Source organism: Neodiprion lecontei, chromosome 7 (genome assembly GCF_021901455.1).
Source record: "Neodiprion lecontei isolate iyNeoLeco1 chromosome 7, iyNeoLeco1.1, whole genome shotgun sequence".
NCBI lineage: Eukaryota > Metazoa > Arthropoda > Insecta > Hymenoptera > Diprionidae > Neodiprion > Neodiprion lecontei.
In genome coordinates, this window is record NC_060266.1 from 231,784 (window position 1) to 257,293 (window position 25,510).

The following is a 25,510-nucleotide window of genomic DNA, read 5'->3' on the forward strand; positions in this document are numbered from 1 at the left end:
TATGTAAATAATTATAGGTTAATGTATTAATAATGTGTAATATGTCGTTCGTTTTATATGGGGAAATAGGTAATTGAGAGAGGGAAAAATTGGCATTTCCGCACATTGAGGAAGTGCATATAGGTCGTTACAATACAAAAACTCTTATTTTTTCCATAGCTCAAAATTTGATTCTTCAAAAGTCTAACTTTCAAATTGCACAGTAATACTCGCGTGTACTTCAATTCCTGCAGAGAAACTCAATACTACTAACCCTAAAAGGTGTAATAATTAATTAATAAGAGATATTGATTGTTAGGACCAACGAAAAGAAGGAAGAAAAGAAAAATTAAATCGACTCGTCTTAATAAGGTTGAATTATGATCAGATATATATGTTTATATTTATATACGGAAAAAAAAGAAAGAAAGAAAAATCGTCCTTTTTTTTTAACGGTAAAAGCGTCTGCCAAAGATTTCGTAGGAGAAAAATAGAGAAACATGTGGAAAAAAGTTTTAAAAAAGTATACGGAAATACTATGAAAGGTTAAAAAGAATATGAAAAAATGGTTGCTGAATACGTCCTGTAATTAATCCGTTATATGTACACTAATACGTATAATCTACAGTATATCATACGGAATCGTACATTGCTATATCTGGATATTCGACGACAAATACCCAGAAAAATATTTATATGATGGCAGAATTTTGAACGTCCATAAGATTATTGTATTAGTTATGAAATATACGCATTTAAGATCTATAACTTGTTTCCTCGGGTTTGCTACGTATGTGCACAGTTAATGGGGAAAAGATCTATGTAACTACCTGTTATATCATCAGGATATTGTGTACCTATGTCTGTATGTACATACATACATACGTATGACCTGTGTTTCACTCGATTAGCAACATTTTACGTTTGATGTAAAACAAAAATCAAATTTTTTCAAACGTTTGGAATATTATTAATTCATGATACTGTAGATTTATGTGCGTTTGTAATATTTATACATTTATCTGTGATGTTTTCAAATTTAAATTTTCATTCGGGCAAGTATCAATCATCACCTGTACAATATGCCTGAGCATACTTACAACTGTGATATAAAATTATGTGCAGGTCGCATACTGACCGACGGAACCAAAAGTCCGCCGACAAACAAAAGACAATCGGCGATCGCACGTCGAAGGGGGGGTATTCGAGGAATTCCACCTGACTCGTCGCACTTGCGGATCTCTTGTACCGCGAACGGTTGATCCTGCAGCGGATCGTCGCGTAGCCGGCTCGACAGACGTCTGGTAAGAAGTTGCCGGCCACAATTTCTGCGCAAAGACACACCATAGAAATCGGTCGGTTCCGGACTGATCGAATGCGGCGTGATTCTTCCTCCATCCTTCAACGAGTCGTATTATAGGTGCCTACTTTCAGGGTGAGCTATACGTTAAAAGCCATGATTACGATTTTCAATTGTTCTCACGCATGAATACATACACATCTGCATACATACATCGATACCCGCTCTCTGCGATTGTTTTATTTTTGAACTCCTGTTTTACTATATTAATAACGTAGTGTAACGTATGTACATGAAATGTCTGTTGTAATGATTTTAACTGCGTTTTACCGAGTTCCAAAGATCGCCAGGCGACGGAAAATACAGCTGAAATCAGGTACGAAACTGTCTGTGAATGACGTGCTCCGTGTGTGGTTTCGTGCGAGACCCGAATTTTTACCGTCTTTTCACGTTGCACTTAGCGTGTCAAGCAGATCCGAGAATCCGTAAGTTTGAACCCACTTAAGGCACTCGATGATACCAGGAATACCGTTACGCGTGTACGCGGGGCAAAGATACTCTATGAAGATCGAATTAGTGTGTCGAACGAGTCGCGTGAGCCGCTAAACGGCGGAAACCCAAGGGCGTCGAGACTCGAAGGAATCGCGAAATACGGTACATCTGCGCTTCTCGACGAAGCTAATAATAATAAGTAATAATAAAGCATTCTCATCCCGTTTCGATACTTAACCGTTGATGGATTAGTCATTAGCCGCGTTCGTGACTCTTTTCGTCGTGACCTTTGTACGAGCGCGATATCCTTGACACAGAAGTTGCAGCTGAAGGGCGAGAAGATTGATGATCGTGAGAATCGGCGGAGCGACAACAAACGCGGTATATTCATGCGATGCCAAAAATTTACGAGGTTGAGTTTGGTAATGTTATCGCAAAGAAACACTGGGGGAGAAAAATTTCCTAATCTTACTGTGATTGTTAAGGAATTATTAAGGATTTCGAAAAATGAGTGTGTTTCGTTTCAACGGTTTTTCCCCAACATGAATCGAGCTACGATAACGTTACTAATTTCAACATGATTAAACTTTCCGGACGTAATTGATGCAAAATTTGATCCCTTTGTCAAAGTCAAATCGCGAGACAACAGTAGATGAGCAGACCGATACGCGATACTCCCGAGTGTTTTTCTTGCTGGCATTGATGTCTCCGTTCCATTCGTGGCACTTTGCTTATAATTATCTATGAAGTGGTTTTGCAGATGTTGACGCGAAGCGGCGATGCGTAATGCGAAGAAATAAAATACACGTGTGTATCCGTTTCTATAATACTTGTCATATTTCTGATATTGTGCACACACGCGTACACATTTGTGTTTACAAGGAAATATTTCACGATATGTGAAACCGTATACTCGTATCGTATGCGATATCTGCAAATCAAAAACGAAAGATATACGGATGAAAATAATAGTCTCATCTCGATGGATTGAAATTTATGTTTTATCATAACGACAGGTCTCTCTGGAAACATTGCCGCGTCAATTGTGTATAATTGTGCTCTTGAACCTGATCTTGAGCCGAGGTCGATAACCTTGGAACGACACTGAAACTCAGAGTGCATATCTGCATAACGAATGTTCCCGCAATGAATTTAACTTTAGAAAACGAAAAGCAAAAATTTTCATCAAACTCTTTGTGTAAATTTTAAACATGTATGTAAATACTGCAGTTTGTCTCATAATTTTTTTTCTTATAATAATTTTTTCTCCTATTTCTCTTTCTTCGCCTTGTACTCATATATTTGCGTCTGTCTGTTCACAGCTGGTCAACGTGACGATGTCGGACCAGTGGAAAACTGTATTCGTGACAGGGGGCGCGGGCTACATTGGGAGTCACTGTGTCGTCGAGCTACTGGAGTGTGGATACAATGTTGTGGCAATAGACAATTTTGCCAACAGTGTAACGGAAGATAGTGGAGAATCGTCAGCTCTTAAACGAGTGGAAAAAATAACTGGGAAGAAGGTCACCTTCTACAATTGCGATCTGATAAACAAGGAAAAACTCGAGGAAATATTCAACAAGGTGGGTGAGATAAATCCAACACTTCTTTTATTGTTTAGTTGTCTGTATTGAAATTGATTCGTCAATTTCTTAATGTTAATGTTATTACTAATTCTTTATTTTTTCTTTTTATTTCCAGCAAAAAATAGACTGTGTCATTCATTTTGCAGCGATAAAGGCTGTTGGCGAATCTATGCAAGTTCCGCTACATTATTATCGAAACAATGTTATTGGGACGATTAATCTGCTGGAGGTAATTTGAACACACAGCTTTTAATGATAATTTAGCTTCGTTTTCAAAAGAAGTAAAGAAATTGGAAATTATAAATGATTCTAAGAACTGTTCCTTTCACTAAAACATTCTATTTATTTGAACAATGCAGGTGATGAAGGCAGCCGGATGTTTTCAGTTGGTATTCAGCAGTTCGTGCACCGTTTATGGTGAGCCTGATAGTCTGCCCATAACTGAAAACCATCCAACGGGTAATATAACAAATGTCTACGGTCGAACAAAGTATTTCATCGAGGAAATGCTAAAAGATATATCGCGGGCTGAAAAGGTGAACATGGGAACTTTTTCTTCTACATTAAAATGATTTTTAACAAAAAATGCTTGTACTATTTTAAAGTTTTTGACTGATATAATTTCAGAGTTGGAATATCATTTCTCTGAGGTACTTTAATCCCGTAGGAGCTCATCCAAGTGGATTAATTGGAGAAGATCCTACCAAAGCATTCGCTAACCTGATGCCGTACATAGCGCAAGTTGCTATCGGTCATAAACCAGAATTGACCATATTTGGAGGTGATTATCCGACGGAGGATGGAACAGGTAAGAAATTTTTTTCGTTATGGTAAGTTGAACTATTCCTTCGAGATTGCTAAATGCTTTTTGTCGATTGTAGGAATTCGGGATTACATTCATGTAATGGACTTGGCTTCGGGTCACGTAGCTGCACTCTCTGCACTCAAAAAACAGCACTTGAGATTAAGGGTAAGTGCGTTTCGAATTTCCAGTTGACTGGAAAATTTGTTAAAGGAAGAGTAAAATTGCTGGGTGAAAATTAAATCAATTCTTGTTGAAATAATTTCAGACATACAATCTGGGTACAGGAAAAGGAGTTTCGGTTCTTGAACTAGTTAAAACATTCGAAAGGGTAACCGGCACCACAGTACCCTATGTTATCCAAGATCGTAGGGAGGGAGACATTGTTTCAATGTACGCCAATGCTTCCCTGGCTCGCGAAGAACTCGGCTGGTCCACAAAATACAACGTAGAAGAAATGTGTAAGTAATTTAGAGATGCAGGGAAAGGCTTTATGGAGTTTTTTTCATTAATGAAATTCTGTATAACGATATAACTTTGAATAAATCTTTTTGTCATAGGCAAAGACTTTTGGAAGTGGCAGACAATGAATCCATCTGGCTATCGTACACCCTTAAAAAACGGCAACTCGTGAACGGCATCTTTTTATAAGGTTGACAATTATTTATACGAAAGTATCTCGTTTTTCATTTTATAATGTGTAATAAAAGCTGATATACATGTATATCAGCTTTTGGCCAAAGCTCTATGCAGTGGAATGCAACAATGAAACGATTAAATTATTGCCCTTACTAATTCTCGGTCCAAAATCAGTATCAAGAAAGCCAATCATTCTTATTTCGCTAAATATCCTTTATTCGGTTTGCACAAAATCGATGTTCTCATTATCACGGTATCTTTGATTTCGACGAACATAATTACATACGCATTACACAGTTAGAAATTGAAATCATACAAATATACAGGTATATATGTACATTCGAGTTGCCATTCAAAATTAAGTCAAATTGAGAATACAATTAACTCAATACGAGAAATCGGACCGATAGTAATTAAGGAAGGATAGATCGCGGATTATTGACTTACAATTAATGGCCCTGTCGATTCAAGTATTTGAGTTCGTTTCCACTTCGCTTGTCGTTTCATGAACAATTGAGTATAGCGAGAGGTGTTGAAATTTTAAAACTTCCAATCCCCAGCTAGTCCAGCCTGGCAGCAAGTATCTTGCAAATATTTCCAAACAGTTAGGATCCCTCGGAAGATACGATTTTATCACCTCTGGTCAGAAAATTGGGAATATAGTCAGTTGTAAAAAAATAATAGAGAAATTTAACGGCTGATTATTCTCGAGACCTGTTAAAGGTGGTTTATGAGAGTGAACGGCGCTAGGTACGCTGACCAGCAATTTTCCATTGGGTATATCGATGGATGTATTGGAAGACACCGATCCTAGCAGTAGTAATTCGTAGGGCTGTTTACCAGGGGGCGGATTGAAGTCGCAGACGGTTTCCCCAGAGCTAGTGACCTGGTGAAACGAAGAAAACTAGCTGTACCATTTGTCGGTAGAAATTATTCCACGAAAATTCGTATAAGGATATGTTATCTTTCTTACCTTGACCCAGTACCACTTTGCCCGATAACTCACGCCCCAAGCTGGAAACATTTCGTCCGAAATGCTGCGCAGGTGGCTTGGAGCATTTGTGCACCAGACTGCAACGATTCCATTGGAACTGAGCAATTTGGCGATTGGTATTTTCGCCAGTTCTTCATTGTACATCATTGTGTAACTGTTTAGAGACAGAGAAGAGTTATTGGAGAGGAAAACTTTTCAAAGATGTCAAGAAGAGCCTACCTGGCCCCTGCGCATTTGTTCTTTTTACGACGTATGGATTTGTTCCACCAAGGCGGATCGAGCAGGATGAAATCAAACTGGTTTGTCATCTCCATTTTATTGGCAATCTGCCGGACATCGTAACAGTAGAAACTGCATCTCTCAGGGAACACGTATCTCTCGTTTCTAGTGGCAGATATTACTGCCCTCTCAGACTTGTTGCAGCCATACAGATTCTCTACCTGCTGACGAAACGATTCTGTGTAAAATCTTTGCGACACCAGACGGGCAGCTTTGTTGTTATCCGCTCTTGCATCATCTGTAAAGTGTCCGCGTTCCTTTGCGGTCGACAGAAGCTTAGCCAAGGATCGTTGAATGTATTTCATCTGCCGTGTTCAAAAGTTTCTGTGTTCAAAATACTATCGATACAGGAAAATGGTTTGGATTCAATGTTTGTTTGGTCGGTTCACCTGTTCACTGTCAGCGTGTGATAATTCCTTGGTTAGGTCAAGTTTTCTTTTTCTAATTTTACTGTCTTTTTTATTTGACGTTTTCCCGTTGTTTTCGATGTTCCGTGTGAACGAGAAAGAAGAGGCGGAAGAGGAAGACGAGGAAGAGCTACAAGAGTCGACATTCCGAATTTGATTTTGTCGGAGGTATTTTGTATTTATGTCAAAGAATTCGCTATTGAACTCTAGCGAGCAGAGAGTTGACCCATTGGCTATATTTTTATAAATGTTATTCATATAATTCAAGTGAGATACGATCCATCCGTCTTCAGTAGCGAATGTCAAACTCATTTCAACCCTTATTTCTGTATTTTCTTATCCCCCGCCGATAGCAATAATTAACAGTTTTGTAAGAGCGATGGCGTTTTCCAAAATTTCCAAAACTACCGGTGACAGGTGTTTCCACCTGTGGGTAAAACGCTGTAGCTAAATCAATCATTCGTTCATGTTGTTGATGTTTACAGTTGCGGAAACTTGAAAATACGAAACTTGAGGGGTTTTAGAAAGTCAACTAGGTAAACGGGAATTTTTCTCGACGTGTTTCTTTACATCGCGATTCTGCACAGAAGCAGTTCACCAATATCGATCGTGTCCATCATTTCTATTCATGTCTTCCACACCGTACGAGGAGGGGAATAAACATCTGCAAAACGGTTGATTTTTAATGAATTACGTTTCCCGCGTTCTCAATTCTCGAACAGTTGGCAGCCCCTATCGAGTGCATGGGAAGCAGTGGGAAGCATACAAGCAGCGGTACATCAGGCACAAAGGCTGCCAGTCTTACGGACTTTAGAGTGAAGGAAAAGGGTGCCGAAATTTGGAGTATTCTGCTATGCCGGCTCGAGTTTACACTGGGATCCCATAAGACTAGCCGGTAAGTGCAGGGTAGTAGAATTATCCCCAGACCCGTCATATCACTAGGAGAAATAACCCAGGGCTAGCAGTCTTTATACATGTTTATTCAACGGTAGATGTACAGGCTCGATAAAGTAGCGGTGCCAAAGGCAGTCGACTCCGCTCGACACGGACGCACGGGGGCGGGGACCGGAAATCAGAGTCGGCTGGTATCGCAGGGTGATGATAACAGAGCGGCTAGGGTATTACAAATGTGGGAATAAACGGTGTGTTTCGCTCCTCTCACAACGCCCGGTGCTCCAGGTGTATCGGGTAAAGGGGTAAACCTTTGTTCGAAAGCTCGCGTGTCGCTCAGGGGAGTCGAGCCGAGCCAATCGACCGAAGGAATCAGAGACACTCAAGAAAATCGAGCCAGCCGTCGCGGCAGCCGCGAGCGGCGAAAACTCAAAACTGCGCGAACGCCGTCCGTGCGGCTGAAATTCATCGGCCATATTTGACAGAGCAAGAGAGAGACAGTGAGTGAGCGAGCGGGGGAGGAGGAAGAGAAGGCGGAGGAATAGGAGGAAGGCGAACAAGCAGCAGAAGACTGATTTGAAGCGAGCGAGGTTCTAGGGGCGGCCCGCTTCAAACCGTCCGAAATTCTCAGGAACGAGAGCTAAAATCCTTGACGACCTATCGCTCGATTCAAAAAGATCATCGAGGAGCCGAGGACGTTCGAATTACGCGGATAACGGCCGTCCGTCCACCGCGAGCCCCTTTCATCCCCCCCGTCTCTCTCACTTCCGCTGATAAAGAGCGCTAACTACGTATACTCGGATAAAAAGTAGCGAAGAAGAAGAAGAAGAAGAAGGAGAAATCGAAACAACTGAAAGAAGCAAGAAATACATCGCGCTCCGACGGACTACCCATCCAATCACGTTTTTCGTATTTGAATGTGGAAATTCGTGAGACGCGAGTTATCGAACTTCAGTTTCGGGCGGTGATTGCGGCAAGAAGCAGGAAGACGAGAGCTGGGCGACCGACCCTTGTACATAATCGGGCATAACAGCCCCGGCGTGTGTAAACTGTGCGTGTTTTCTCTCGGTGTTGTACAAGTTAGTGCGCGTACGGCAGGCAGACGGGCAGGCAGGCAGGCAGAGGTTCTCGTTTCCTCTCCGTCGTTAACCATTTTCCGTACAAACCTCCTCGTACGCCCTTTTCGCATGGGGTCGAGAAGGTCGGCCGCGCGGCTTGCAATTAATCGTGAGAACAACGATAGGAAGGATTGAGAGGAGAGAAAAGTAACTGAAAACCTTTACGTGCGTGCGTGCGTGCGTGCGTGCGTGTGCGTGTGTGTGTGTGTGTGTGTGTGTTTCACTTTTTATACTCATATATGTGACCGTTGCAGTAACGTACTAGCTGTTATCGTCTGCAATCGCGAGTACACGAATTCTGCGCTGATACAATTAGGGTATTAGGTATACCATCCCCCTAATAAACATGAGCTGTCAAAGGAATCCGGGAAAAATCACAGTGCCGGACGATCTCCGGGACATACTCCTCGAGTTCACCATCAGCTATCTGCTCGAGCAGCCTGGCGACATCGTCGATTACGCCGTCGACTTCTTCACGAGACTCAGGGAGACTCGTCAGACCCAGATTGTAGCCCCCAGCCAGCAGCAGTCGAATGCCCAGACGTGCTCATCGACCCCCGACGAGTCGGTCGACGACGGTGAGTTGCTATTTATTTTTATTCTTTTACCTTATTTTCGCCCCGAAACTCGCCGATAATTGACCCGCGAGAGTCTAATCGTAGAGGAATTTATGAGGCAGAAGTTGGTAACGTTGTTGTAACGATTAACGTTTCGGAAAATCGTTATCTTTTCGCAATTGCAGGTATGTCTTAAATTCAGTAAATTATAATAAGACAAAACCTATTCATATTTTTAAAACTTAACTTACCCCCCCCCCCTCTCCCTCTCCCTCCAAATGTTTCGATACCTTCAACGGTACTAACTTCAGCCTCGTTCAAACGAACTAATCTCTGAAGACTTACCGTAATAGCGTGGCTAACGATTGCCGATATACTCGAAACTTGTTCCTCACTCACACATTTTTTCCCTAATTACGTGTCGTCGCAGAGACTCACCACACTGCTCACGTGCATAGCGACGATAACTTGAAGCTCAAATAAGCCTGTTATTATATCAGGGTACTTTTCCAGGAATAATTATATGTTTATCCTCGTACGTGGGTATTTTTCATATCTATCCGAGGTTTTTTTTTTCTCTCCTTGCGAGGAATCACAGAAACCGAACCGAAGGTCGGTCGACGCGACACGAAACGAAAGTATTAATTTCCTTTTTCTGGCGCGGTTACGCGACTTTTTGCCAACGGATGATGACGCCTATGAGAGGATAATACAACGAAGAATGAAACGGTATACGTATTACGTTATGTGCCGAACGAAATTAACTCGCATAGGCTGAATAGATTGAAAATCCTCGGGCAAACGAATCAATTCGACGGTGGTGTTCAATATTCTTATTAGGGCCAACGATCTCTCCTCCTCCTTCTCTGCTTCTTCTCGGCATATGAGTTCCATCGCTGAATTCCAATTAGATCCGGTTGTCGTCGCCTTCCTTCCTCTTCCGTCTACGTTCAGCCTATACACGTAATCATCCAGTTCCCCCTCGCATATAATGCTTCAATGGATTTATCTACATACATACATACCTATACACAATACTTTGTAATCATTGCCTAATTGGTTTATTGTGTATAGTCGGATTATCGCGTCGTCAAAAGGTGTTGGTAGTCGGCAGTGTACGTAGTATGCATGTGTGCGTGTACAAGCGGGATTCCCATAAGACACCACTCGTAACTCGTATGTGATATATAATTCATCGCTTCGATGAATCGATCGATCATCATTCAATCAATTAATACCTACTCTACACCACCCAATGGTAATAAAAAGATAAACCGTTAAGGAAAGCAAACCGGAATCCGCAGGCGACAGGAAAGAAAGTATAATTATTGTGACATTATTCAGATCAATTCAAAAGCGGAGGGAAAGTAATTTCGAAAATTTTTTTTTATTTTCGAGTTTAGTTATTTATTATTATTATTACTGTTATTGTTACTATTCGGACGAACGGCGAAATGAAACGGATGTTATTGTATTCCAGTCCCATCGTCGTTTCGTTAGATTGTTCGTTAGTAGTCCGACGGAGTGTTTTAGGTAATACGCTGCGTCCTCCACTTCTTCTTTATTTCTTTCTTTCTCGCTATCTCTCTCTGTTTCCGTCTCATCGTGCAGCAATTGACAAACAAGACAACAAACGCTTGCTACTGCCGCCGCTGAATGGCCAGCAAAAGTACGTACGTGGTGTTTTTATATGATAATACCTTATAGCGTACAGGTATGTATTGTTATTTATGTCACACGCGAAGAGAGAGAGAGAGAGAGAGAGGGAGGGAGGAGAGCAAGTAGAAGCGATATGGTGTGACAATACGTGTTTAAAATACTACTTATTGGAACCTGAACAGCCGCGAATACAAACCTCTTTCTCCTTCTCTATAATTTGCCATATCTAAACGTACACAAAATAAACTAATAAATAAATAAGCAGAAAAATTGATATCGTGACGTGATTTGTAACTAAGCTGTACGCAATAACTGTGTGCAGTTGAAGTTGCAAATTTGAAAAGTTGCGAAAGCGCCTAATTTAGAATTATTTGGTGGCGACAGAAAGTTTCAAATGGTCGGAAACCCGACGGCTAAAGTTCCAAAAATTCAAGTTACGACTGATTGCGATCAAAGTTACGAAAAATAAATTTCCGATAGAGGTAAAATTCCGATAATCAAATTACATTATTCAGATAGTTTAGTTTACTCATCGAGTGGATGTAAAAGATGAGAAACACCGAAAATCGGAATGGCCAGGATTCCGAACGTAAAAATACCAAAAATCCAAAACGAAGAATGTTCGAAGTGGCAAATTTTTACCACGCCCGAAATTCACAGAACTGAAAATCTTCGATCATTCGGAATTTCTATGTTTCAGATTTTTAAACTTTCTACTTTTCGTACTTTCGGAACTTTGACTTGTCCGAGTTTCGCCCTTTCGGAATTTCGAGTGTCGGGTTTCGGACCATTCGAAATTTTGACGTTTCTTCAGTTTGATTTCTTTACCCTAACTTTCGCCACCAAAAAATTCGGAATTTAGCTCTCTTGGAACTTTTGTCCCTCTCGAATTTTTGTTCCGTGCCAAAATACCGCGTACAGAATAAATAAATTTAGTTGTTTTCACGTTTCTGTTTTTCTTTTAAACTCGTTTCCCTTTTTCTCAGTACAGGCTAGGTAGTTACGTTTTTTTCTACTTTCTGTCTGTCCGGTGATCGTCTACACATGCCTGGCTGCCGGACGCAAAACACAGGCTGGTGCGAGGATACGTAATAAATCACTTATATGGATGGATTTAGGTATTAACAACCGCCCGACTCTGTATACCTACCTACCTACTGCCTACATACATACCTATATACATAATACAGTTATGCACCCACACGCTGTATACACATAAATTTATTTACGTACTGTATGCATACAGAAGTTCTTCTTTTCTATTTCAAACACGTGATGCTGCTGAAAGTACGTACATACATACATAGATACATACGTATGTATTATATGCACATAGATCTATGCATGGACTACGTTGTATAATATACTTCACCTCATACTAGTCGCGTTAAAAGTCTTTCACGTACGTATCGCAGTATAATTTCTGCGAAAAATTCTTAACCTGCGATCCAAACATCGCGCATAGGTACATCTAACGTTTGCATGTAACATTAAACGCACCGTATGTAATTCATTATACAATGTATATACAAGGTGTATAAATACATATAAATACACACACACACACACACACATATGTACGTAGCATAACACCACGTGGTGTAATTTGATGAAATTTACGTAATGTTTATACACCTTATCACATGTTACACGCTGTCCAAGTTATAATTATATACAATTCTTTCACACCCCATTATTATATAATAACATTTAGATGAAATTTACAAATTTTCGTTTTCCCTTCTTTTTTTTTCTGTATGCAACTAGCGATTTCGTACCAATAACGATACACGTTACGTACTCATCTCGTATTGCTAGCGCGGTTTGGTAGGATGAGAGTGAAGACGGGCCGATAAACTGGAACGTGCATTTATTATTACAACAACATCTTTCAAAGAAGCAGCGTCAAGCCTTGTACATACACGCGTAATGCATGCTGTCCATACGTGTATGTGTGTACCGTTAGAATCTTAATACCCCATCATTGCAGCTAGCAATGGCTTTATAAGGAAACATTAAATATAATCGAATCAGCTGCAATATGACCGTAAATATAATCAAGCAACAACCGTCTGCTTGAAACGCTTTATTTGGTAATTTTGTTCTACTTCTTCTACTTCCATTTTTTCGATTTTCTCTTTATTTATAATACCTCTTCTCTGTCACTCTGAATTATACTGTTCCGAAGGGGGGAAAAAAGTGTTCTCATTATTACCACCGAGATATGATACGTATTAGACTGAATCAAAAAAGTCGACCATTTCTTTTTTCAAAATACAAGTCGAGAATATTCTTCGAAATAATAATAGAAAAAAAAAGATGCAGTCCAAGTTTCAGCTCTTAATATTAACATTTAGAGGTGCATCATCGCGATTTTCCATCTCCCATTTAAATAACGTGGTAAAAATTTTTCTTTTAAATTTTCGAATTTTACAACTCGTCAACGCATCATCAGCGTACCGATAATACCAGAACGAATTTTTCGAGGGAATCGAACGCTCTACAAAAAAGAACCCTTATCATTTTATGATAACCCTAATCGTTAAAAAGTTATGTAAGGTCCTTTGAAATAATTTTTCGACCATAAATAACTTTTGAAAAAGTAGATTTATCATAAAATAATGAGAGACCTTCTTTTGCAGAGCGTTCAATAAGTTGAATAACCGAAATATCGCACATTTTGTGGTTCGTTCGTTGTAGGCGGTAAATTATATACGTGTGGTATACACTGCAAGTTCGACAGACACGATATACGTACATTAATGTGTATGCATATTTGTGTGTGTGTGTGTGTGTGTGTGTGTGTGTGTGTGTAAGCATATGCAGCGGAGCACATATGTAATACAGCTGTTCATCGAGAGTTGGTACAGCTGGGCTGGTGCTGGTATTAGCTTGAGCAGCAACCCAGCAGGTTTTTAATCGTCACGTACAATATATCGGCGTACTATTTAGGCTCCCCGTCGGTAATTTCGCGAAACTAGTTTTCGTTTTTTTCTACCTTTCTTTTCGTTCTAATTCTCTGCCAATTCTTTCCTTATTCCACTTACATTCGATTTCAAACTCTATATATATATATATATCGAGGTATTTGTAACATTTGTAACATTCAGTCGTTGTTATATAAGATTTACCGCAAAGCCAATAACGTAAGCAGTTACGAGAAAAGTAGGAGAGAAAGAAAGAAAAAATCAACATTACGAATGATTAATTATTTCAAATATTGTGTGCGAATCGATGGTAGAAAAAAACGAAGAAGTCGGAAATGTTCTTTGAATACATATATACATTTACAATTAGATACAAATGATACTGATAATAATACGTATGTATTATGTATTATCTAACTCTTTTATCGTAGCGACAAAAATTCCTATTTATACAAAGTGTGTTAGGTACCTATATATGTATGTAACAAGGGAAGACAAAAAGTAAATTCCAAGTCATCGATAAATATGGCATTTAAGAGATGAAAAGGGAGGGGACAACAGGTGTATAAGGCGTGTAATATAATGCAACACGTTATACCTATAAACCATATTATACGTATACAATTGTATCGAGGAGGTGAATAGACAACGAGTTAAATTCGTGGGGGAAACGTCGTTTCCTTTTACATTCATTTGGGCACTGCAGTGCGTCGTACTTTTTTCCCCCCCTCTCTGGTTGGCTGAATTATTATTGAGTAGGAAATTAAATTGTTCCGTGAGGTGTGTGCGAGCATTAGGGTGGTCCTCGAAAAGGTCATTTTTGAATTTGGCCGGCTCACCTCCCAAATCGTTGATTCAAATAATTCAAAAATAATGACCTCTTCATTTTAGATTTTCATCTCAACTCTAATCCGTACCCGCAATAACGGTACGATCCACGATAGTATTACGCGACGCGCGTGTAAAACAATCGTCGGTGCAAATTCATAATAACGTGATATAATATTTTACGTACACGCGCGTATACCTATACAACACACACACACATTGTATTTAATCGTCGGCAAGTCGCACGGTTCGATGACCGTAGAACCGGGGATCGTATATGTATATGCATAGGTATATTTATACTATAAGGCAGACGGGCGTCTCAATCGGTGTAATAATGACGATCTGTACATCGATAATGCATGCCGAAGATCTAGGCCGCGTAAGAAAATTAATACCTACACATGTAGTGGTGTTAGTAGTATGCATGCTGCACAGTCCACGTGTGCATAGGTGTGTAGAATCGTAACGACGAATATAGAATGAGTGCGTGCAGGTGGACGATCGTAAATCACCGCCTCTATAGTTATATGTATATATAAACTAAAAGAACACACGCTTGTTTGTCGGTTAATATTATATATTTGGTTTACAACGTGTAATGTGTATCGTATGTCGTAGTACCTGTATATGGGTGTATGTATGTGTCTACATATCTACATAATTGCAAGTGCAATTACAATACGATGATGTAACAAGCGCGCGTTAAAGACCGACGACGGTGACCTGAATACATGTATATGTATATTACATATCTTATGTTGCAGTGTCAAAATTACGTGAATTTTGTTTTTTGTTTTTTTTTTTTTTTTTATTTGTTTCCTCCGTTTTCTCAGCACCATTCAAAGGTATCGGGCTGAAGTTAGTAACGTTAATATAACGAAACCTCAGGCTAAAAAAAAAATCATCTTTATTGGGCAATTTCAAAATGACTTACTAGGGCGTTGGCATTTCAAAGTTTAAATATCTTTTGTATAAATAAAATGTGGTTTGGTAAATATTGGACATTACTGAAAATGCGAAGTAGCGATTTTTCTTAAACATGCCCTCGTTACGGTAACGTTACTAATATCATCCTCATTGAAAGGTGTCGTATAAATGTACGAATGAAAAATTTTCCGTTGGTATTTCAAGACGCGAATTGAAATTGAAATTTATTGAAGTAGCACGGTACGCTGGTAATTGTTACATGTTTCCGTCTGTTCTTAATTTCACACGCCTATATTTCTATTTTGCATGTTACTACAATTTCATTACTACCATATACAGAGTGCAGACGAATTTTTTTCAATACATCAGTCCGTACTGTGGCTCCATTTACTTGATTTGCGAGTAGAAATTAACAATCAACTTATATCCAACTTGTCTTCTTTAATAGTAATTCAAAATTAACTTACATATAACTTGTCTTCCGATTTACTTTATATATATATATATACACAGACATGTGGGTACGATATTTGTGTTAGGTAGGCGAATATGCAGGCAGACGCATGCTTCTGACCGTGCTTTATGTAACTGTAAAGAGGTTTTTCGAGGCTGAGATGTAGGCAGATGAATTAGCGACCAAGGCGGAGGTAGAGATCCAGGTACCAGGTATCTATATTCGTACACCAATCAGTCGAGAGGAGAGGAGAGGAAAGTAGCAGCTGGTGCAACGGTGACGATCGTGAGGTTGGCTAATTCTCGCTTCTCGATGCTGCTGCTGCTGCTGCTGCTAATTTTGATACCGAACTCGTATAATCATGCGGACAATACACAATTGCACACGATGCGGAATTGTACTTAACGCAGTAGCAAAAAGCAGCAGCAGCAGCGAAGATTACGTGGGTGTCGAGACGATTGATTTCGTTTTATTGGTTCTTATTCGCTCCGGCTAGGTGCACGACAGCCTAGCGCGTTCATCCAGTTCATCCGATTCGTTCGCTCAATCATCTCCGTTCGTTAATTTGTTGTTGTTTGATTTCGTTTCGTTTGATTCGATCAGGACTTTGCAGCCTAGAAAACCGCTGTGTTATTTTGATTCCTGGTCGGTTATATCGGACCACCGCCGGTGGCACACCGATGGTGCAATAATAATAACGACAACAGTTTCTCTCTGTTTTTTATACGTGTGAATGCGATCTTACAGGCGGAAATCTCCGTATAACGGCCAGCGGCGTAGAATCGATTTCAATTTCACGTCACCGTACGAACGATCATCTTCTTCGATTATCAAACCTTGACGCAATTATACCGGCAGTGTCGTACTTAATAATATAACCTACGTACGTTGTGTAGCTGCCCGTGTACCGCATAGACCGTATGATGGAAGGCTCCGTCGTACAACAGCGTTAGCATGCACGCAGGCGTACAAGCGACGTTATTAACTCAATTTTACAACCATCTGTATGGTCTAGATTTTCATTAGCCAGTCTATAATGTATAATGCTTGACTCGTCGGGTCGCAGGGGACTTTTGCGGTAGGTAACTTTACCATTTATTGACCGTGTCCCAATTGCACAGGGCTGCAAATAAATATTTCGTTTTCAGCCGCGTTGAATGTTTTCTGGTAAATATTATGTTTTCGAGTTTGTTGAATCCAAAAATGACTTCCATTTCCCTGCATCGCAAAAAAAAAAAAAAGAAGAAATATCTATAATTAAAAAGCTACCATTTTATTACAATGAACTATACAATGTTTTTTATGAAATTGAACAAACAATTTCTTTGTGAAATGTATTTAACATTCCGCGATCATTCTTTTCGCCTATGAAACCTTTTCTTCTTCTTTTCTTTGATACACCTCCGTACACGCTTCCGCTTTTCCATTTTCCGTATCCCCGTTTGTATTTATTCTCGAGTCTCACTCCGACACGTATTAAATAGAAGTAAGAAATCACTTTTGTACACTATTCCCAGTATCGAGAATAGGATACCAGATTTCGTAGTTAAACTGTAGTTTCGTGTCGATAACTGGCAGACCTAATTTACGTAGGGAAACACAGCCGCGAGGCTCGTCCATCACTGCAGCCGTTGCCTAGAGTTCATTTTCCTTCTTCCTCCTTTTCTTCGAAAGAAAATTCACAACGTTGCAGTCACTTAATCTTTCATCATTTCGGCCTACTGGGATCATGATGAGGTTGAAGTTGGCAACGTTACTTTATCGATGCGTGTTCAGAAAAAATCGTTACTTGGACCCTTTCGATTTTCTGAAATTCAGCTAGTAAGTAACAACAAAGAAAATATGTTTATATTTTCAAAAGTCAACTCCATTAAAGTCGTTATAAAATTGTACAACAACGATTTCTTCCACGATGCTCCGTTACGCTAACGTTACCGACTTCTGCCTTCTTCTGGACCAATTCGTGATATTTTTTCAACCTCGTAGCTAACGATCTTCTCGTAATTGCTTGCCGTAGTAAAAAAAAAAAAAAAAAAAAAAATGCTTGCATGCACGAGTCGGTATAATTTAATAACGAAATTTAACATCGTTCGATTCTTCTACACGAATACAGCACCGTTCGTATATTCTTTACAAACCTGTTGCTCTTCTCGATATATTACAGCATTAAAAATTTGCAACGGACTGACGAAATTGCATCGTGTAATGGCAATAATTCTTCCTCTCGAATTAGCACTTTAACCCTTTGAGTCATATTGTCAAGTATTCTTACCACCTGTTTTATATCAATTTTTGTTTCGTATATTTAGGATACTTTTCAACATATTTCTTTGCTGTTTTTTTTTCGCTAGTTCTGACAGTATACTAAGCGGTTTTCAATACTCGAGAGTAATCAGTGCGATATAATGTAAGTGATTATTGTTGGAAACAAATTGATTAAAAAAAATCGTGTAAATTAAAGGAAAAATTCATTTCCGAGAAAGTTACCCCATTTATACGTATACACGTATCGTACATAAATTATAAGTGTTTGGGGTCGCCGATTACGAATCTGAAATCTGATTTTGAAAGTTCAGTACGGCGAACTCAATCAGCCACCCCGAAAACCGCTGCATAGAGTTTCTTGACCGTATTCGATCAAATTCTAATTGAATATAAGCCCTCGTTGAATATTTTTTCCCCTTCTCTCTTGGCCGCGTCGGTAGTCTCAACTCTGAGAGAGGTCGGTGCAGCAGGTTGGGAGGGTGTGGGTTTGTTTGATCGACCATTAGTTTCACGGGTGACTGACTTCCACCACCATCAGCACCTCTCTCTTGTAACACATTCTCTCCTCTCCTCTCCTCTCTTTCGCTCCTCCGTTTCCGTTGTCCATCCATCCATCCATCCATCCATGGATATCGCTGGTCGAGGGTAGGAGTGGATGAAAGGGGGTGTCACCCTCTCTGATCAGAGACGAGCCCTTCCCAGTTCCCTCCTCCCTCCTCCCACACCCCCCGCTCCCGCTCCCGCTCCCTCTTCATCCCTGACCGACCGCCAAAGTACTCGAGGCTTTAACCCTCGTCGTGTCGTCGCTCGCTAGCGCTAGCTGCCCGGCTAGTCGCACCGTCGCGTCGCTCTAGTCAGGCCCTATTCGTTCTTGTTTGAACCTCATGTTGTCGCTGCCGCTTATATAGTGCTCAGGCAGCCAATAAATACAATAAAATACGACTAAACTCGTCTGCGCGGACCCAGTGCCAAGTTTTTCGATTTCTACTAGAATCTTTATAGTTCTTTCGTTTTTTTAATTTTCAACCTTACGGCTCTTTGTTTCTTTTCGTCTTCTCTCTTATCTGTCATGCGAAAGATCACGACGAATCTTTTGCCTCGTATACTTCGTCGAGGGATGAGTATATTGTTATAGGTAGAGACCAGGTCTGATTAAAGTGTTCGGGGAAATGATTGAAATGGAGTGGTAAAAAAAATTAGGGGATGTACGTATGTATATACATGTATATTGCGTAATATGAAAAACTCTCGCAGTTTTGCACATTATTCCTCGAGGGCATTTCGTATTGTATGCGTACGCATACATAAGCTTACACACGTAACACGTGTAATGTGTTACTATTTTCGACGATGATAATTATACGCGCGCTTCTCGTGCAATCGACTATATTTGTACACACATGCCACCTGGGCATACATGTACATATATATACATTATGATTAACGATATCTACAATTGAATCAACGATATTTGACTGACTGACTGACTGACTGACTGACTGACTGATTGACTGGTTGATAATAACAAAATGTATATGTGTGTGCGTGTGTGTGTGTGCATATATCGGGTAAAACGCGTCATATCGCTGAGAGATAAGGATGAACACTCATTTTTGTAAGAGTATAAAATCCACCGTACGGTGGTTACACTTGCGGGCGAGCGAGTGAGCAGAGTTCGCGTCGTTCGTGTAATTATCCGCATACTTTATTGTACAGTATAGGTGAAATAAACGGGAATAAAAAAAAAATAACTAGCAGGTATTGTAGTTTCAAAGTATAATATATACATTATATTTAATAAAGTACATTAGGTGTTCGTTAATTCAACGACAATTATTCTATTAATTTTATCTTTTCCTTATAACTTTCAAACGCAATTTTGTCGAGTCAAAAACATTTTGCGAGAAATTGTACGTTTCCGAGCAACATTGTTGCAGCATATTATTATATGTATAACTTACCGCATTTTATGACGGTAAAAACAACGTTTATCAAACTTTTATCACAACTCGCTCGCGTGTCGCAACTTACAAACTGCACCGCAATTTATTATTTGCCTTTCTCGCGTTTGCGTTGTATGCATACATACATACATACATACATACATACATACATACATATATATTTATTTATATATACACATACGTGTAATCAACCGTGTATATAAACTTTTATCTGGTTATTATTATCACACGATGTTTAGTTTACGTATTATAAATTCATATACAGCGTGATTACACACACCTACGTGATACATGTAAGTCTAATTATTCGGTACACATGACTTCACGTGCTCCCCCCTCTATTTTTCTCGCCCTCTCACTAATCACTTTGCATTGCGGAACCTTTGCGACGATAATCGGGCTGTTTCCAATTACGCTCAGGTCCTGTGTAATTGTTATTTCATCTTTTTCTTTTTTTTCTCTCTATCGCTAATGTTACAACATACGCGTTTCAAACTTTTGTCTACGGTGTTTATTTCCCCGTTATATATACATACACCGTTGTTCTTTGTAATTCGAATTAAAAAATAAGCTTTAAAAATTATCACAACACGACATCGTACAATGTAGGAGAATGAGAAGAGCAATAAAAGAAAATGAGAAGAAGCTATAAATAATAATAACAACAATAATAAACAGAATTTCGTACAATTGCAGAGAGATTCGCGGTCGGTTAGAGGTGAAAAAAAAACGCGCACACCTCGTATGCCGTATGCAGTGTAACAAAATTATAATGATCTGAACGATTTCTTCAACACCTTGTACCATGATCGGTGTTTTGCCAGTGTGTTGCGGTGTACAAGTGAGCGACTCGTATATACCTATGTGTATCATCGATGAATATATAATTTACATTACGAAGTATGCGTGGTGAAAGTTGTTGTTTTTGCTTTTTTTTCTTCTAACGCGATAAAATCGCTAAATAATTATACAAGGATTTTTCAAACCTTCACTATAACAACAACAACAATAACAATAACAATAACACCCAAAGGTGAAGTGCAACTATCTGCGTATAATATTCTATATAACCGCATACCATAGAAAACGCGCGTGCACTGTGTACCTGCAGTAAATAAGATAACAAACACGTGTTAATTGTAAAAGACAGTATGACGATGATAGCAGCTCCTAATAATAAACAAATGAATCTCCGAGCCTGGGAATATGACGACGATGGTACATACGCATACTTGAATATTATGATGTAGCATAATCGCTCCAATCCCAGTTTTCATTTAAATAAGTTATAAATTTATGTATTCTACGTGATAACGCGGCATATACCTATATGCATAGACAGCACGATGCCTCCGTTGCGTATACGGATAATGTAATGTAATATAATGCAACGTAGATGTATAATACATACCTGTAGGTATATATTTATGGATAAGAGGATAGAAAATATACATGAACACGGAGAATATATTCCTATCTATATCTACAATACGATGTGTATAATATTTGCAAGGAGAGAGAAAAATCAGGTCACAGATTATATAGTATATGGAATATATAGGTATAATAATATTATAACGGAAGCGCCGCATGACTAAATTAGTTGCAAATATCTTTTAATTCGATCGTGTGAAAATTTTCCACGACTGCTGTTATATAAGCATACATATATATATGTGTATATGTATATGCGACCCACATACTTTTGTGTTATTACACAACGTATGCGTATGCATATACACACGGTATTAGTATGAGTAATTTAATTTTTCTCAGCTGAAATATCAGCCAGAAATAGGCTATGCGAAATACGTTTCAAGGAAAAGTAAAAGATGGAGAAAATTTTAAAAATACTCCATTGCGTTTCACGGAGTGGAAACTCGGAATATTACGCATTTGCGATATATAGGTATATATTAATATTGTATACATAGATATACATACATTATAAATGTACGAGTATATGTATATGCATGTATACATACTGTCGGAGAAAATTAATGTAAACGACGGAGACACCGCCCAAAATGACAGGAAAATTGCTCGTTATGAAGTTTATTTTTACCCGATGCACGAAGTAAAAATAATTATAAAAACTAAACTAGTTTCGGAATCTAAGCAAGAAAAAAAAATCACGGCTCTGGTGTATATTTGTGTGTAGATTATAATATACGAGGAGTTTCGAGTGATATCATCATCATCATCTTCTAGGATGAGATCCTTGATTTTTTTTTTTGTCAATCGACCCCTGTCTTTTATCTTACATACAATAATATCATTATCTTTTTATTGTTAGTTAGCCAAATGATAATTATCTGCTTTTCTAATATTCTAATGTTCTCGATTTTGTTTGATATATTGTTACAGAACCACCGGTGGCGAGGTTCGCGACGAGAAGGAAGAGTGTTTTCGCAGAGACTTACAACCCGGAGGAGGATGAAGATGAGGAAGGCATCAAGGTACGAATAAAATACGTCCTCTCAAATCCTGGCTGCCTTCGATTATATATATGTGTAAGCGGTATAAGCTGAAAGTGAAAATGACGGATAGGTAATGATCGAAGATCCTCCTATCAGTTTTAAAATTTCTTCATATTCGTCCATCGCTCACTCTGCAACTATATACACATACTGTACGTATAGTGATTACGAATCTGTACTCGAAATTTCGAAAATCAGTATCGCGGACCCAACATGGTGAACAAACATCCCAACAGTACCTTGGTATTGCCGTATTGGATCGGTTATTTTGAATTTCGAAATTTCGAGTACAGATTCGTAATCAGCGAGCCGAGAAATCCCCCGTCATCGGATTTCATCAAAATCCGTTTGGTAGACTTACTGTACCCTTGAAAAGAGTCAAATGGGGAAATGAACCTCTGGCGGCACGGGTTAGAGTTGAAATAAAAATCTGAACAAAATTGGAGCTGTTTTTGAATTACCGATCGAAACGCGGCGCTGCGGGCTCAGCCGGTTTTGCCAACGTAACGGACTCGTCGAACAAAATTAGCTGTGTCATTATCACTGCGACCAAGTGTACGCAACGCTGCATTATACGTTTGATAGGTATGTAGGTATGTACTTCATTCTGCTTGCAAGAAACCATTATACAATATCCGGTTATAGTTGATTATACATACATAGGAAGTATGACCGAGTCCTTCTCTCTTCTTTCAAATATACCTTCCATAGATTTATAGGTATGCGAATGCAAATTTAGTACAATCTCGTGAATCATACGATGCGTTATCGTATTTATTCGTATCTAGTTTCTGCAACGTTGTAGGTACCGCAGAAAACGTTAAGAGCCGGCCGCTTATGTGGGGAAAAAATAGGTAATTACGTCTTGATAAAAATTGTAATGTCGGATCGAGTGAACGCGAAAGAGAGAGAGAGAGAGAGAGAGAGAGAGAGAGAGAGAGAGAGAGAGAGAGAGAGAGAGAGAGAGAGAGAGAGAGAGAGAGAGAGAGAGAGAGAGAGTGAGACCGACCGTGGAAGGGGCGGGGGCTGTTGTGTGACGTCACGGAAAGAGAGTCTATCGATTTCCGTCGAAGAGAAGCAGCGCGCACACACACACACACACACAATTCTGTGGTAAACCGACGAGCCTCCATATAAATATTCTGCCGTATATACATATCTCTATATTAAATAGAGTATATATATATAACCTATTGATACCGCATTCTTATCGGCGTTCTGCTGCTTTTCCCAGAAATTGAAAATCATTAAGGCCGAGGCGATGTGACGGATTGAAAAATCTTACTTTCCATTTCCATTATTCGGTGCAATTGTAGGCTATAATTTACCTCGCAAACGTGCGGTTTTTTTATTTTAATTTTAACTTTAATCAATTATTGCGTATAATAAAAATTAACTGAAATATTAAAATTGACCGAATACGTTTTGAAATTTAATTTGAAATCTCTCAGGTCTCTGTAATACATGCGGAATAGTATAATTTTGGAACCTGTTGATTCTTCGTGCTCCCCTTTCTTGGCACACCGATTATTTTAGAAATAGGGTTTTATTTAATATCGTCTATATATAATTACTTACGAAAAATGTAAGAAAGAAAAGAAGGGAGGGCAGGTAGATTACCATCAGCTCGACGACGACGACGCTCTCCGAACGTGAGCTGAATTATTGATCAGTTAGCGTAGACCTTACGGGACATATAAGTGAAACAATGGTGATCATCGACAGCTATTCGGAGTGTCGCACATGACATGAACTCTGTTCGTTCTGACATAAATTCACCATATTTTACGTTTTTTTTTCACCGTCACTTTAATAACCTAGTCATCGCACAATTGTGCGATTTCTGCTCTTCAAGACCGTCCATCCATTTTACTTTCAATTATTGTACATGATACCTAATTTATGTCCAACAATTATGATTTTCGTGCGGTGGACGTCAAATTTCGATTTGTTGCAGTTGTCTTTTTGTTTTCTTTTCTTTTTTGTTTTTCGGTTTAATTTATCTTCATCTTCTCTTTTACGACTTTTCAAATCGTTTCTTAACCGTCAACGGTTTACCAATCAATTCACGCATATCGAGTAACTAATTTATACGCTGATTTACCGTTATTCCGCGAATCAGATCGCACTGCCTATGCTCATTATAGATACTTGTTTGGAAAGTATAATAATTATGATCGTTAGATTTATGCATCGTATGATGCATGTACGTACATACATGTATTATATAATGCATTTTATCATGCATCGACAAGACACAATATGATGATACATAGGCACCGTTAAGGGTATTATCGGTATACCATAGGTATACATAACGTGTGTAGGCATGAGTGAAAAAGGTACTTTGACTATCGATGCGAAAGGACGGCACACACGCCGAGAGGAGCCACAGAGACGTCACCCGTCCTGCACTACAGCAGCTGCGGCGAAAAGTCCGTTGATTCTGTAACGTAGCTTATATAACAATATGTCTAAATATCTATACTCCAAAATTTGTGCCTCTCATTTATACGACGTTAGCTTTATTATTGTTATTATTTGAAAATTTGAAAATTTGAAAACGCAAGGCGTGTCACGGTTGAGATTTGGCGGAAAAGAGAAAATGCGGTTCATGCGTATATTATATTATAGTTGTAGTAGTGCTGTGCGATTAATCGACTAATCGGCAATTTCGATTAATTGAGTTTTTCGATTAATGAACGATTTCTATGCGTATGTACCAATTGACCTGGGAATTATTATGAAGCAATTTCGATTACTGGACTAACCGAAAGCGTCGATTAATCGATCAATCGAAAAAAACTGTTAATCGATTAATAGAACAGCACTGATTTATATCCATATATTGGCGAATCTACAGAAATTTGCTGCGCCTTCGGACTTTACATGCAATATGTTATGGAAGTCGTCGACGACCCAGTTTCTACCAAGCTTTGCGGACTGTTGTTGCTGTTGC

At 39.1% G+C, this 25,510-nt stretch overlaps 3 protein-coding genes and 1 long non-coding RNA gene across 8 annotated transcripts in view; 2 read left to right on the forward strand and 2 right to left on the reverse strand.

Annotated features, from left to right (window-relative positions):
* Positions 1–47: 47 nt before the first annotated feature.
* Positions 48–4,954, forward strand: LOC107223512 (UDP-glucose 4-epimerase). 3 transcript variants are annotated; one of them, XM_015663201.2, is made up of 8 exons: positions 48–1,414; positions 3,094–3,354; positions 3,473–3,586; positions 3,717–3,893; positions 3,985–4,165; positions 4,239–4,327; positions 4,428–4,620; positions 4,720–4,954. In XM_015663201.2, the coding sequence occupies exons 2-8, from the start codon at positions 3,109–3,111 to the stop codon at positions 4,791–4,793; spliced, it is 1,074 nt and encodes a 357-aa protein (XP_015518687.1). In that variant the 5' UTR covers positions 48–1,414; positions 3,094–3,108; the 3' UTR covers positions 4,794–4,954. The 3 variants fall into 3 exon arrangements, with proteins under 3 accessions (XP_015518687.1, XP_046601629.1, XP_046601631.1); XM_046745673.1 differs by lacking the exon at positions 48–1,414 and adding an exon at positions 2,102–2,152; XM_046745675.1 differs by lacking the exon at positions 48–1,414 and adding an exon at positions 2,962–2,984.
* LOC124295484 lies at positions 3,750–23,607 on the reverse strand. The gene is made up of 3 exons (XR_006905435.1): positions 23,595–23,607; positions 16,726–16,738; positions 3,750–3,906 (listed from the first exon to the last, which is right to left on the reverse strand). It is a non-coding gene; the product is annotated as an uncharacterized LOC124295484 (long non-coding RNA).
* On the reverse strand, positions 4,743–6,928 carry LOC107223510 (N(6)-adenine-specific methyltransferase METTL4). 2 transcript variants are annotated; one of them, XM_015663197.2, is made up of 5 exons: positions 6,461–6,928; positions 6,012–6,376; positions 5,772–5,946; positions 5,513–5,684; positions 4,743–5,437 (listed from the first exon to the last, which is right to left on the reverse strand). In XM_015663197.2, exons 1-5 carry the CDS (start codon positions 6,788–6,790, stop codon positions 5,265–5,267), a joined length of 1,215 nt encoding a protein of 404 aa, XP_015518683.1. In that variant the 5' UTR covers positions 6,791–6,928; the 3' UTR covers positions 4,743–5,264. The 2 variants fall into 2 exon arrangements, with proteins under 2 accessions (XP_015518683.1, XP_046601626.1); XM_046745670.1 differs by having other exon boundaries at positions 6,012–6,232; positions 6,461–6,791.
* Positions 7,887–25,510, forward strand: part of LOC107223511 (cAMP-dependent protein kinase type II regulatory subunit) — a 28,733-nt gene continuing 11,109 nt past the window's right edge. The window contains exons 1-2 of one of the 2 annotated variants that reach the window (XM_015663199.2): positions 7,887–9,065; positions 22,439–22,530. In XM_015663199.2, the coding sequence (XP_015518685.1) occupies positions 8,834–9,065; positions 22,439–22,530 (324 nt within the window). In that variant the 5' untranslated portion in view covers positions 7,887–8,833. Of the gene's footprint in view, positions 9,066–20,744; positions 21,290–22,438; positions 22,531–25,510 lie in introns of those variants that run through there. The other variant, XM_046745671.1, reaches the window with a different exon arrangement.

Bases quoted from the DNA above. Each gene is read 5' to 3' on its own strand.
- LOC107223512 (XM_046745673.1), top strand. From the start codon at position 2,117: ATGATCGTGAGAATCGGCGGAGCGACAACAAACGCG. The intron at 2,153-3,093 runs GTATATTCATGC...GTCTGTTCACAG, and splicing joins GCGGAGCGACAACAAACGCG to CTGGTCAACGTGACGATGTC. The intron at 3,355-3,472 runs GTGGGTGAGATA...TTTTATTTCCAG, and splicing joins TCGAGGAAATATTCAACAAG to CAAAAAATAGACTGTGTCAT.
- LOC107223510 (XM_015663197.2), bottom strand. From the start codon at position 6,790: ATGAGTTTGACATTCGCTACTGAAGACGGATGGATCGTATCTCACTTG. The intron at 5,947-6,011 runs GTAGGCTCTTCT...GTCTCTAAACAG, and splicing joins AACAAATGCGCAGGGGCCAG to TTACACAATGATGTACAATG. The intron at 5,438-5,512 runs GTCTCGAGAATA...TTTTCTGACCAG, and splicing joins TCATAAACCACCTTTAACAG to AGGTGATAAAATCGTATCTT.